This window comes from Hoplias malabaricus, chromosome X1, assembly GCF_029633855.1.
Source record: "Hoplias malabaricus isolate fHopMal1 chromosome X1, fHopMal1.hap1, whole genome shotgun sequence".
NCBI lineage: Eukaryota > Metazoa > Chordata > Actinopteri > Characiformes > Erythrinidae > Hoplias > Hoplias malabaricus.
In genome coordinates, this window is record NC_089818.1 from 8298893 (window position 1) to 8311280 (window position 12388).

At 42.8% G+C, this 12388-nt stretch overlaps 1 protein-coding gene across 2 annotated transcripts in view; it reads right to left on the reverse strand.

The window, feature by feature from the left end:
• Positions 1-22: 22 nt before the first annotated feature.
• Positions 23-12388, reverse strand: part of LOC136675521 (syntaxin-1A) — an 86101-nt gene continuing 73735 nt past the window's right edge. Inside the window, exons 7-10 of one of the 2 annotated variants that reach the window (XM_066652088.1) lie at positions 7578-7651; positions 6162-6299; positions 3793-3903; positions 23-630 (exon numbers count right to left, since the gene is read on the reverse strand). In XM_066652088.1, the coding sequence (XP_066508185.1) occupies positions 553-630; positions 3793-3903; positions 6162-6299; positions 7578-7651 (401 nt within the window). In that variant the 3' untranslated portion in view covers positions 23-552. Of the gene's footprint in view, positions 631-3530; positions 3904-6161; positions 6300-7577; positions 7652-12388 lie in introns of those variants that run through there. The other variant, XM_066652087.1, reaches the window with a different exon arrangement.

A 12388-nucleotide genomic window follows, 5' to 3' on the forward strand; every position in this document is an offset into this window, starting at 1 on the left:
CTGTGCCACAGGAGGAGTCGCTCAAACAAAGCCTTTGCGATCAGACATTTGATTTAAAAGAATGTCACTTTAAAAACGTATTCTGAACATATGTAATCAATAAAGTAAACCACAGTGCGTTCTTATTTTCTTAAAATGCCAGGGTTTTTCCTGTCCATTCCCGCTTCCCCCCTGACATCCTCCCAGAGAGGAACCCAGTCCTTCAGTTCAGTTTGGCTCTCAGCACCACAGAAATACTCAACGATGGCAGTGATCTGGGACCAGTTTCTGTGTGTACAACAATTAATCTGATTATTCAAAGAAAAATCTATTTCATTTCTTTTTTTTCCCCATACAGTGACACACAACATCCAGAGCAACACGTCGCAGGACCGCACATTTACAAAGTAGAACCTCATGCGGAAAAAACAAAACAACAAAACAAAGTAGTTCTTTCCTCTTTTGTGTTGTTCCATGTCGTCCGGCCGCACACTGTCGAGTGACGGTGTGTTGGTTTATTTTTGCTAATATGTGTGTGTGTGTGTGTGTGTGTGTGTGTGTGTGTGTTTTGTTTTAGGCCAACACTCCGCCAACAGTGGAAGCAATAACAATTCCTAACACCACACAACAGATGAGAATCATAATTTTCTTCTACAAACATACAGAGAAATAGACAATCAGATAGACAGACAGATAGATGGTAAGAGGGACAGACAGACAGACAGATAGACAGACAGATAGATGGTAATAGGGACAGACAGACAGATAGATGGTAAGAGGGACAGATAGACAGGGAGATAAATAAAGACAAATATAGACATAGATTGATAGACAGACGAATAAAAATTCCAAATATAAAAAAATGAAAAATCCAGGATGCATGAAAAGAGAAGAACAAATGAGTTAATAATCTGATTTATGACAACTGTGAGATTTTATTAAACAAATCTTTGATTGGTTTAGAAACACCATTCAAAAGAACAGACTGATGAAGTGCTTATTACAACATTCATAAATATTTAATTTAATAAATTCCGAATATACACATAATAAAACATGCCACAGAGAGCACAATTCCCACAGATGATGTAGAAAACACACACACACACACACACACAGGGTAGAGGAATCCAGCAGATCTGAGGACTTTCTGAATGTCTGGGATATAATTTCACCAAGCAGGAACTAGCAGCCCAGACGCTGATGCTGTGTGGTGGTTAACCCTGAGTCCTAATCCTGAGTGTAATCAGATCAGAGATGGAGGTGGAAGTAGCCTATGATTATTGCCCATGGTCTATTATTGATGTGATGTACAGCTTATAGTTTAGGATTCAAACCTGTGGCATAACTCACTAAGACACACCAGACACAGTGATGCAAAATCCTGCTTTGTGAAACGCCCCAGTGGTGCGTGTTTATGGGTCATACACAAGTACAGACAACAAAAACAACAACAAATGTCTCACAAACAGAGATCAAGCAAATGTCTTCACAGAAGACAATCACAGACGTCACAAGCTGTTCATGCACGAGATCAGACAACACACAGCCGTCTTCCCAACAAGTACGCAGAGGTCACTGGGAAAAGAGTGAGGTAGCTACAGGCCGGCTCCCAGAGTCAAACTACAGTACACTACAGAGCTGGTATCTAAAAGCTTGTCAGCCCTCCCCCCCGGCGCTAGCTGAGTCCCACAGCCAGAGAGATGATGAGAATGAGCAGACAGAGGACCCCACACACACCTAACGCAATCAACTTCTGTGGGAGAGAACGAGAAAGAGGGGAGAGAGGATTGGGAATGCATTATTACTGGCCTGTCCAATGATAAAACGGCATTAAAGGTGGGATAAACAATACGTTTGGGGCTCAATGTTAGTTACACAGTAGGTCACATGGCCTGTGGTGACCGTCTGATTCTTAATGTTCATTGTCAGACATTTCCTAAAGCAGGAGGAGACAGGTCACTGTGAAATGAAAAGTAAAGCCTGTATTGGGGAGAATCCACCAGCCTTCTGTAAACAGGACCAATAAGCTCGCTGGAAAATCCACTCTCCACATGCTGCACAATGCGAATACACAGAACACAGCTGAGAATTTCTGTGTGTTATTGGATCCAATCATTACAACATATTAACAGTGATTTTCTGGACATTTAACATATTCTCTATAGACATTAATGTAGCTGTCAGTTCCAGGTTTGTTGGTTTCTTCCCATTCATATAGAGATAGGACCCTGGTCTTGTGTGAGTGGAAATAATTGGCTGATGGCATCTGAATGCGATTTTGTGAAAGCCACTGTGTGGACGGATGTTCTTATAAGGACTTTGGTCCGTGTACTTTTCGTTAAATGGTTTTCCATTTCTACTCCTGCAACAGCAAAAAAGAGAACGACCCATTTCCCTATTTTGAACGATATATAAATATAACTGATTTAAGGAGAACAAACGGTTTTCTACATAATAATGAAACTAAATATAACAAAATAATAAAAAATACATTTTTTTTCATTCCTGCTTATGGCTAATTATGAGCAGATTTTAGCCAGAACAGGAGTTTTTAACACTAATAGCGCCATATATTTTGCAAAGGAGAAAGTTTTTCTGCTGGTAGATTAAACATTAACATACTTGACCCATTTCATGATGTAAATAGACATATGGTAAAGGACAGGGCAACATGCTGAGACTTCCGTGCACACTGGGGACATGGATGTCCGGAGAGAGTGCTCTAAGGCTAATATAAATAAGTGTGTGAAACCACAGCAGGATGGTGATGTTTATGTGAAATATAGCTATCTATTTATATCAATTTATAGGGAACTAAAATGAAAATAAGGGCGGCACGGTGGCGCAGCAGGTAGGTGTCGCAGTCACACAGCTCCAGGGACCTGTAGGTTGTGGGTTCGATTCCCGCTCCGGGTGACTGTCTGTGAGGAGTGTGGTGTGTTCTCTCTGTGTCTGTGTGGGTTTCCTCCGGGTGACTGTCTGTGAGGAGTGTGGTGTGTTCTCTCTGTGTCTGCGTGGGTTTCCTCCGGGTGACTGTCTGTGAGGAGTGTGGTGTGTTCTCTCTGTGTCTGCGTGGGTTTCCTCCGGGTGACTGTCTGTGAGGAGTGTGGTGTGTTCTCTCTGTGTCTGCGTGGGTTTTCTCCGGGTGCTCCGGTTTCCTCTCACAGTCCAAAAACACATGTTGGTAGGTGGATTGGAGACTCAAAAGTGTCCGTAGGTGTGAGTGTATGAGTGAATGTGTGTTGCCCTGTGAAGGACTGGTGCCCCCTCCAGGGTGTATTCCCGCCTTGCGCCCAATGATTCCAGGTAGGCTCTGGACCCACCGCAACCCTGAATTGGATAAGGGTTACAGATAATGAATGAATGAATGAATGAAAAAAATCAAAATATATCCGATTGTAATACATTCTTTGGTACATTTGATAACATACAAAATAGTGAAACAGGTCATTCTCCGTTTTTTTATTGCAGGATTAGAAAAGGAAAACCAATTAACGAAAGGTACCCGGACCGACTTTGCTATTACCCTGTTATAAGAATTTATTTGATACGTTATGTACTATGGCTAGTCAATAATTAAATATCAATATATATCGCAATATTAACCAAATTTGTCCATATTGTCCAGCCCTATTATGGACAGCTCTTAAACCAGCTCCTATCCTTAGACACAAGAACACACCCCTCTGTACCTGACTCCGTTGCCAGAACAGCCACAAACACAAAACAAAAACAGGACAGATGGAAGATGAAAGGACAGGTGGACGTGATGGCGGTCATGCAGGCAGGTCCAGTGTGCCTCTGACTCACCCTCCGAGCTTTACTCTGGTATTTTACTGCCTTCTTGGTGTCGGACACGGCTCTCTCCACGTAATCCACCGCGTGCTCCACGTTATACTCTATGCGGTCTATCATTTCTCCCTGACCGGTGCATCAGCGAGGGAGGGAAGCAAGAAGCGGAGACAGGGAAAGGAAAAGAGGAGAGCAGGGCAAGTGTACAAAGGAGGGGGGAGCGAGAGAGAGGAAAGAGGAAAAAAGAGAGGGGGGGAAGAGAGAGAGAGAGAGAGAGAGAGAGAGAGACTTTAGAGGGCAGCTGTGGACTTGTTAAGCTGTTACTCACCACTTTGCTTGTTTTTTGCACTTTAACGGCTGCTTTGGTGTTTTCTTTGGCCTTCTCCACATATTCCTGTGCATTGCGCACATTGGATTCTATGTTGTTCACAAGCTCCCCCTATAGGAAGGGAAGGGAAAGACAACTCTCACCTGGTGCCCCAAGAATCATGGCTTTAATTTCTGTGAAGACTGGCTTCTTAGACATGGATTACACCTGGTCTTGGATTAAACCCCAACCCCAGGGGTGTACCATAATTAAAGATTCATTTAGATCTAGGCTTAAACTTAATCTGTGTGTGAACAGTCAGTCATCCTAGAGTGAGAAAAAATACTCATAATATGGCAGAGATTAATTGATCTAATGCAGTGCATAATATAATTAATTTTAATTTCCGGCACTACCAGCTGATATTAATTAGTTATTGGAAATTTGAGCTCCTTAAACAGGGAATTGCTATCAGTCACACCTGTTAAATCTGTCACGCCCTAATACATGCACAAATAAGTGAGAATTGATGTGAGGATTAGCAAGAGAATTACCTCCAGAGGTTAGTGGAGACCCCAAATTCACAGCACACTGTTAAAGGCCTATGTAAGAGTGAGAAGGAGAGAGAGAGAGAGAGAGAGAGAGAGAGAGAGAGAGAGAGAGAGAGAGAGAGAGAGAGAGAGAGAGAGAGAGAGAACACAAGAGACAAAAGAGGCAAGAAAGACAGAGCAGAGAAGAGCGAGGGAGATGCAGACTCTGTGCAGGTTTCAGATCTCGTTTTCACAGGGGACGGAGAATGGTGCCATTGCAATTAATTATTGAATAAAGTCATTTGTATTAATAGTCTCTCACTCTATGAAAAAATATAACATTAAACATTCACAGACTCATACAGACACCGTGAGGGTAAGGCCAGTGATCCCTGAGGCTCCTGGTTGTAAATGACAGTGACATCAGTGGGGATCAGACTTGTGCTTTCTCAGTGTAAGGACTAGAGATTGATTGGCACACCTTCATCATTTTATTACATCTGTCAAACATAATTGGAATCAGTTTTTTAAATGATCAATTACATGTTTTATTGGTTCTTTAAGGGAAATATGTGAAAGTGAAACACCTGTCATTGTAGTGTGGGAGGTTTCAGGGCTAAACTGGAGCAGCCTGGTGGACAATTTTCATTAACTCCACATTGCACCAGTAAGACCATGTGCATCCAATGGTTCAAACACTGTGTCCTGAAGGCGATGCCGTGTATCAGGACAACAACGCACCAATACACACAGCAAGACTGGTGAAAGATTGGTTTGATGAACATGAAAGTGAAGTTGAACATCTCCCATGGCCTGCACAGTCACCAGATCTAAATATTATTGAGACACTTTGGGGTGTTTTGGAGGAGGAGCGAGTCAGGAAACGTTTTCCTCCACCAGCATCACGTAGAGACCTGGCCACTATCCTGCAAGAAGAATGGCTTCAAATCCCTCTGACCACTGTGCAGGACTTGTGTATGTCATTCCCAAGACCAACTGACGCTGCATCGGCCGCAAAAGGAGGCCCTACACCACAATAATAAATTACTGTGGTCTAAAACCAGGTGTTTCACTTTCATTGTCCAACCCCTGTACATCATTGCTGTTTTATTAATGCACTTTTGAAAAGAACTAAAGGTGGCCTTACTGTAAATAAATAGTCTGTATGAATGTATATATCAGTATTTAACCAGAGACTAAGCATTACATTCACAGATCAGTGCTATGTTTAAGAAATTACATTTTCATTTTGAAACTCAAAGAAATGTGTGATTTGTTCAAACTTTCTCAGACCACTGCACACTATTCTTTTTCAAAAAATACACAAAATGTTTTTGCATGTTCTGGGTGTGTGTGAGTGTGTGTTTCCGTGTGCTGGGGTAGTGGTGTGACAAATCCCTGTCCTACCGAGAGGCCATCTGTGAGTGGAAACAGTGGCTGAGACGCAGAGACCCGGAGCCAAATGGACACAGCAGAGGGGGAGAGAGGGAGGGCCGGGGAAGGTGAGAGGGGAATGGGGACGATGGCAGGGGTCCAGGGGGAGGTCTCACCTGGCTCTCCACCAGCATGGCCATGTCCATGAACATGTCGTGCAGCTCGCGAATGCTGTTCTCCAGCTTGATGATCTCATTGTGTCGCGTCTCTATCTCATTCATGGCCTGCTGCGTGATGTTGGAGTCCATGATGATCTACGGAGAGACAGACAGACGACCAGATGGCCAGACGAACAGACAGACAGACAGGATTCAGTGCACCATGACTTCTCATCACCAAACCTCACATTTCACAGCGATTTGTGTGAATTATAAATCAAATCAAATCAAATTTATTTGTGTAGCGCTTTTTACAACTGATGTTGTCACAAGGCAGCTTCACAGAATTATTAATGACATATTCAAACACTGTTTGCATGCTTCAAAACAGTTTAGAGCTAGATCTGAGCACATGCTTTGATTTAAAATTGAATATTAATTGTTCTTTTAATAACTGATGAGTCACAAAACCTTTAGGCCATTCATGCAGGCAGTAAGACAGAGATGTCCACACACACACACAGAGAGAGACAGAGAGAGAGAGAGAGAGAGAGAGACAGAGATGTAGCGAGGCAGAGAAGACAACAGAAAGTAATGTGTGATTAATACAGACGTATAACTATATCGCTGCTGTCCAATCAGAAATATGTATGTCCATTTTAGTGGATTTCTAATTTACTACATATTTGAACACAGCACCTGTCCATCACACTGTGTGATTTCATGAACAATGGATCAATAGAAAATTATTTGGAATAAATTATGTTTTTTTTTACATTGACTTCCATTGAAAGTTATAAGAGATTTACATTGTAAAGTAAATTTTTTGGGAGATGCATGTTTTTATTGGACAGCAATGATATGCACACAATGACATCAAGCACACACACACACACACACACACACACAGAGAGAGAGAGAGACAGAGAGAGAGAGAGAGAGAGAGAGAGAGAGAGAGAGAGAGAGAGAGAGAGAGAGAGAGAGACAGACAGAGAGAGAGAGACAGACAGAGAGAGAGAGCTCGGGATCAGCAGGTCTCTTCTGTTCTTGTCAATTCCCAGCAAACTTTCTGCCCTCTGGCCTCTCCACTGTCGTGTTAAACTGCCCTCAGTGGAGATCAGCAGGACTCTGGATGTTATCAGGATTTGAGAATTTGTGTGTGGAATATCAATGTCTCCCTTGAGCCAGGGACAGCAGGGGATGAGGGACAGGCCCAATCTCCCTTTCTCTGGCTTTATTTCTCTCTCTCTCTCTCTCTCTCTCACACACACACACACACACACACACACATACACAGGAGTGAGATCAAGACAATCTTCTCACAGCCAGTTCAAGTCTAATCATCTAGATGTGGCAAACTGATATTGTACATAAAAGAACGTGTGTCCAAATGATTCAATGAAACGTATCTGATACTGTGCACTTTCAACATACCCCTGAAGTGAAGATAGCCGGGTTGTCACTTTCTAACATGCTCTCCAGTTCCTCATTTGTGGTGTTCCTGCCAGCTACAAATGCGCACACACACACACACACACACACACACACACACACACACACACACAAAAACTCTGTTAAATTATTAAAGATTTATGTACGTCTAAAGCTAAATGATTTTTTTTTTCTAATCTGTAGCAAAAAATTATTCACAAAAAAATTATTGTTCATTAAATTCAGGTACAATTTTATCAATTACAATTTTAACCAAGAAATGAAAAGACCCTAAAACAGAGTGATCAATGTGAAAGAATGGAAGGAATTTTAAAAGTGAGAAAGTTATTTTAATGGTCACTGAGCAGAGAAGCTCCAGACTTTTGTCCAGACTCTGGGTGCAGAGAGCCAGTCTTTCTTAATATTGCTGCCAGAAAAAGAGAGTCAGTATGGCCAGGGACTGTTCTGCACTGATCAGTGGAGCTGCCAGGAGGTGCTGTCTGAAAGAGGGTCCAGTCAGGAACTTGTGTGTTTTGCTATAGTTTTTAAAACTAGGGCTAATGGCAATGCATTTAAATATAGCACAATAACTGAGCTGTGAGGAGTGTGGTGTGTTCTCCCTGTGTCTGCGTGGGTTTCCTCTGGGTGACTGTCTGTGAGGAGTGTGGTGTGTTCTCCCTGTGTCTGCGTGGGTTTCCTCCGGGTGCTCCGGTTTCCTCCCACTGTCCAAAAACACATGTTGGTAGATGGATTGGTGATTCAAAAGTGTCTGTAGGTGTGAGTGAATGTGTGTGTGTGTGTGTGTGTGGCCCTGTGAAGGACTGGCGCCCCCTCCAGGGTGTGTTCCTGCCTTGCACCCAATAATTCCGGGTAGGCTCCAGAGCCACCTTGACCCTGAGCTGAATAAGCAGTCACAGACAATAAATGAATGAACAATAGCTGAGGTAGTGTGTTGGTGGTGGCTGGAATTAATTTGGTTAATGCTAACACACACACACACACACACACACAAAGACCACCAAGCTCATATAAATGTTCTCCTAATGAACAGAATATGAACAATAAAGTGCATACCTTCTACCTCTGAGAATGAAATTTACTGCTGTTTTTTTTTTTACATCTTCTGCCAACATCTGCAATAACCTGTCCACAATAAACAAGTGTTTTTTTCTGCTCAAACACAGTGGTCACCAGTGTATTAACATCAGACCTGGTGAACGGGTGATAAGGCACCTCTTGGAGAAAAATGGAGAAGTGACCAAACACAGCCTGAAGGTGGCAATGTAGCGCAGCATTTTGCATTTTCCCTCACATTTTTAAATGCAAAACGTTGTCATCATTGTTGTAAGCAGGGTCTAAATCTCTCCAGTTGTGAGGAAGCACAGTGCTTTTATTTTCAGCTTGAACACACTGCTCCAAACTTATATGGTCAGCAAGTTCAAAAGTTTCACTGCTCCACAGACAAATGCCGAAGGACTTTACACCACAGTTGCGATCGAGCACAGACCCCTTAACCCCATTCAACTCTAGTGTCCCTTTTCATTCCATGCTTTAAAAAAAGATTATAAAAACAGTGCACAACTTAACACCTGTGTCCAATGTGGGTGCGGGGTTCAGTCATTATTAAAAAGAAATGCTTCCAGAGATCTCCAGCAGACTAGTGTTTCTGGGAAATCAAGTTCTGGGCTGGAATGTTTTTTTTAGATACATTTATAATCAGGACACAGGATCCATTAAGAAAAATGGCATTCTGGAAAAAATATATAGGTCTCGGTACCACTGGGAACTTAGACAGCACCATGAGTCAGGTCTGATAAAAGTTTCATGTGTCCTGGTTATGAATGCACTAATTAAACACCAGCACAAAACTGAACATGCCAGCGATGCTACACTGAGTTTAGAATTCAAATCCAAGTGTGAAATATATACCTCTCAGTAACAAAACCCCTATGAACATAAATATCAGCCTCTTTAAGGTGTGTACATCACGGACACTCTCAACCGTGCACACACAGCTCGTACAGTCTCCTCGGAAAAACACCAAATGGGGTGTTGTGGAGCAGTCACACATAAACGATGAGTGTTAAAGTTAACCTCATTAATGCTCTTGTGGATAAATGCCATCAAATCCCCACAGCAATATTCAAACATCAAGTGTCTGGATTTCTCAGAAAGTAAAGAAGCTCTCACTTCGATTAAGGGGAGACGAACCTATAATTAATAATACGCTTCAATTCAGAAAATATCAACAATAAAAAATCAATAAGCAGCTGTCCACAAACATATGGCCACATAGTGAATGTGACAGAGTACAAATCTCCGCCTGAAAAGACAAAGCGCATGTATTATGATTTTTATCTTCTTTCATTTATAATGAGGGGCCAGAGGACACACACGTGTCCAGTTTCCCCCTGTTGCTCCTTATAGTAAATGGATATGACTCGATGACATCACCAGTCAGACACACTCATCTGTCCGTCCATCTGGTCGTCCCCTGGCTCCCATCTCCCTCCCTGGTCCTGCATTTTTAAACACATCCATCTGCATTCCTTTAAGCACCTGTCCAGCCTCAAGGTTAATTAGCGAGCTCTGCTGAATTAATGGAGTTAGAGGTGGGGGGGTGGGTTTTCATGCTGAGGGTCCAGGTTGTTCAGAAGGTGCACTGTAATAAACCACAGGACACGGTGTGGAAAACACATCTATGGTATTTACAAATCTCATCTAAACACAACGTGTGTAACAGTTTCAACATCCTCAGAGATGTAAGGATTGGAGCAGGACCCTCTGGATCATCTGCACATGAGCTGAAGGTCACCCTACTCAAAGCCAAGCATCTGCTAGAGGGGTATAAAGCCCCCAAACATAGAAAACACACAGAGGAATGAAGTACCTAGCAACCTGAATGAGCCGGAATGAAGTTTGACTAATGTTTATGTGGCTGAATGCAGTCAAATGTCCACAAATGTTTGCGCATTTAGTGTATTGTAAAAAGACTGCCATAAAGAGAGCAAGACAGAGCGAGAGAGAGAGAGAGAGAGAGAGAGAGACTGATAGAGACAGAAAGAAAAAGAGAAAGAGAGAGAGAGACAGATAGAGACAGAAAGAGAGAGAGAGAGAGAGAGAGGGACTGATAGAGACAGAAAGAGAGAGAGAGACTGATAGAGACAGAAAGAGAGAGAGAGACTGATAGAGACAGAGAGAGAGAAAGAGAGAGAGAGAGAGAGAGAGAGAGAGAGACTGATAGAAACAGAGTGAGAGAGAGAGAGACTGATAGAGACAGTGTGAGAGAGAGAGAGAGAGAGAGAGAGAGAGACTGATAGAAATAGAGTGAGAGAGAGACTGATAGAAATAGAGTGAGAGAGAGAGAGACTGATAGAGACTGTGAGAGAGAGAGAGAGAGAGAGACTGATAGAGACAGTGTGTGTGAGAGAGAGAGAGACTGATAGAGACAGAGAGAGAGAGAGAGAGAGAGAGACTGATAGAGACAGAAAGAGAGAGAGAGAGACTGAGAGACAGTGTGTGAGAGAGAGAGAGAGACTGATAGAGACAGAAAGAGAGAGAGAGAGACTGATAGAGACAGTGTGAGAGAGAGAGAGAGAGAGAGAGAGAGAGAGAGAGACTGATAGAAACAGAGTGAGAGAGAGAGAGACTGATAGAGACAGTGTGAGAGAGAGAGAGACTGATAGAGACAGTGTGTGAGAGAGAGAGAGACTGATAGAGACAGAAAGAGAGAGAGAGAGACTGAGAGACAGTGTGAGAGAGAGAGACTGATAGAGACAGAGTGAGAGAGAGAGAAAGAGACTGATAAAAACAGAATGAGAGAGAGAGACTGATAGAGACAGTGTGAGAGAGAGAGAGAGAGAGAGAGACTGATAGAGACAGTGTGTGTGAGAGAGAGAGAGACTGATAGAGACAGAGAGAGAGAGAGAGAGAGAGAGAGAGAGAGACTGATAGAGACAGAAAGAGAGAGAGAGAGACTGAGAGACAGTGTGTGAGAGAGAGAGAGAGAGACTGATAGAGACAGAAAGAGAGAGAGAGAGACTGATAGAGACAGTGTGAGAGAGAGAGAGAGAGAGAGAGAGACTGATAGAAACAGAGTGAGAGAGAGAGAGACTGATAGAGACAGTGTGAGAGAGAGAGAGACTGATAGAGACAGTGTGTGTGAGAGAGAGAGACTGATAGAGACAGAAAGAGAGAGAGAGACTGAGAGACAGTGTGAGAGAGAGAGACTGATAGAGACAGAGTGAGAGAGAGAGAAAGAGACTGATAGAAACAGAATGAGAGAGAGAGACTGATAGAGACAGTGAGAGAGAGAGAGAGACTGATAGAAACAGAGTGAGAGAGAGAGAGACTGATAGGAACAGTGTGTGTGAGAGAGAGAGAGACTGATAGAGACAGAGTGAGAGAGAGAGAAAGAGACTGATAGAAACAGAGTGAGAGAGAGAGAGACTGATAGAGACAGTGTGAGAGAGAGAGAGAGACTGATAGAGACAGAAAGAGAGAGAGAGACTGAGAGACAGTGTGAGACAGAGAGACTGATAGAGACAGAGTGAGAGAGAGAGAAAGAGACTGATAGAAACAGAGTGAGAGAGAGAGAGACTGATAGAGACAGTGTGTGAGAGAGAGAGAGAGAGAGACTGATAGAAACAGAGTGAGAGAGAGAGAGACTGATAGAGACAGTGTGTGAGAGAGAGAGACAGATAGAGACAGAGAGAGAGAGAGAGACAGAGAATCACAAACGTTCTCTTGATTAAATAAAACTTGATTAAAAAACTTCCCTAAAATGATGTCTACAAAGTGAAAAACAACAAAAT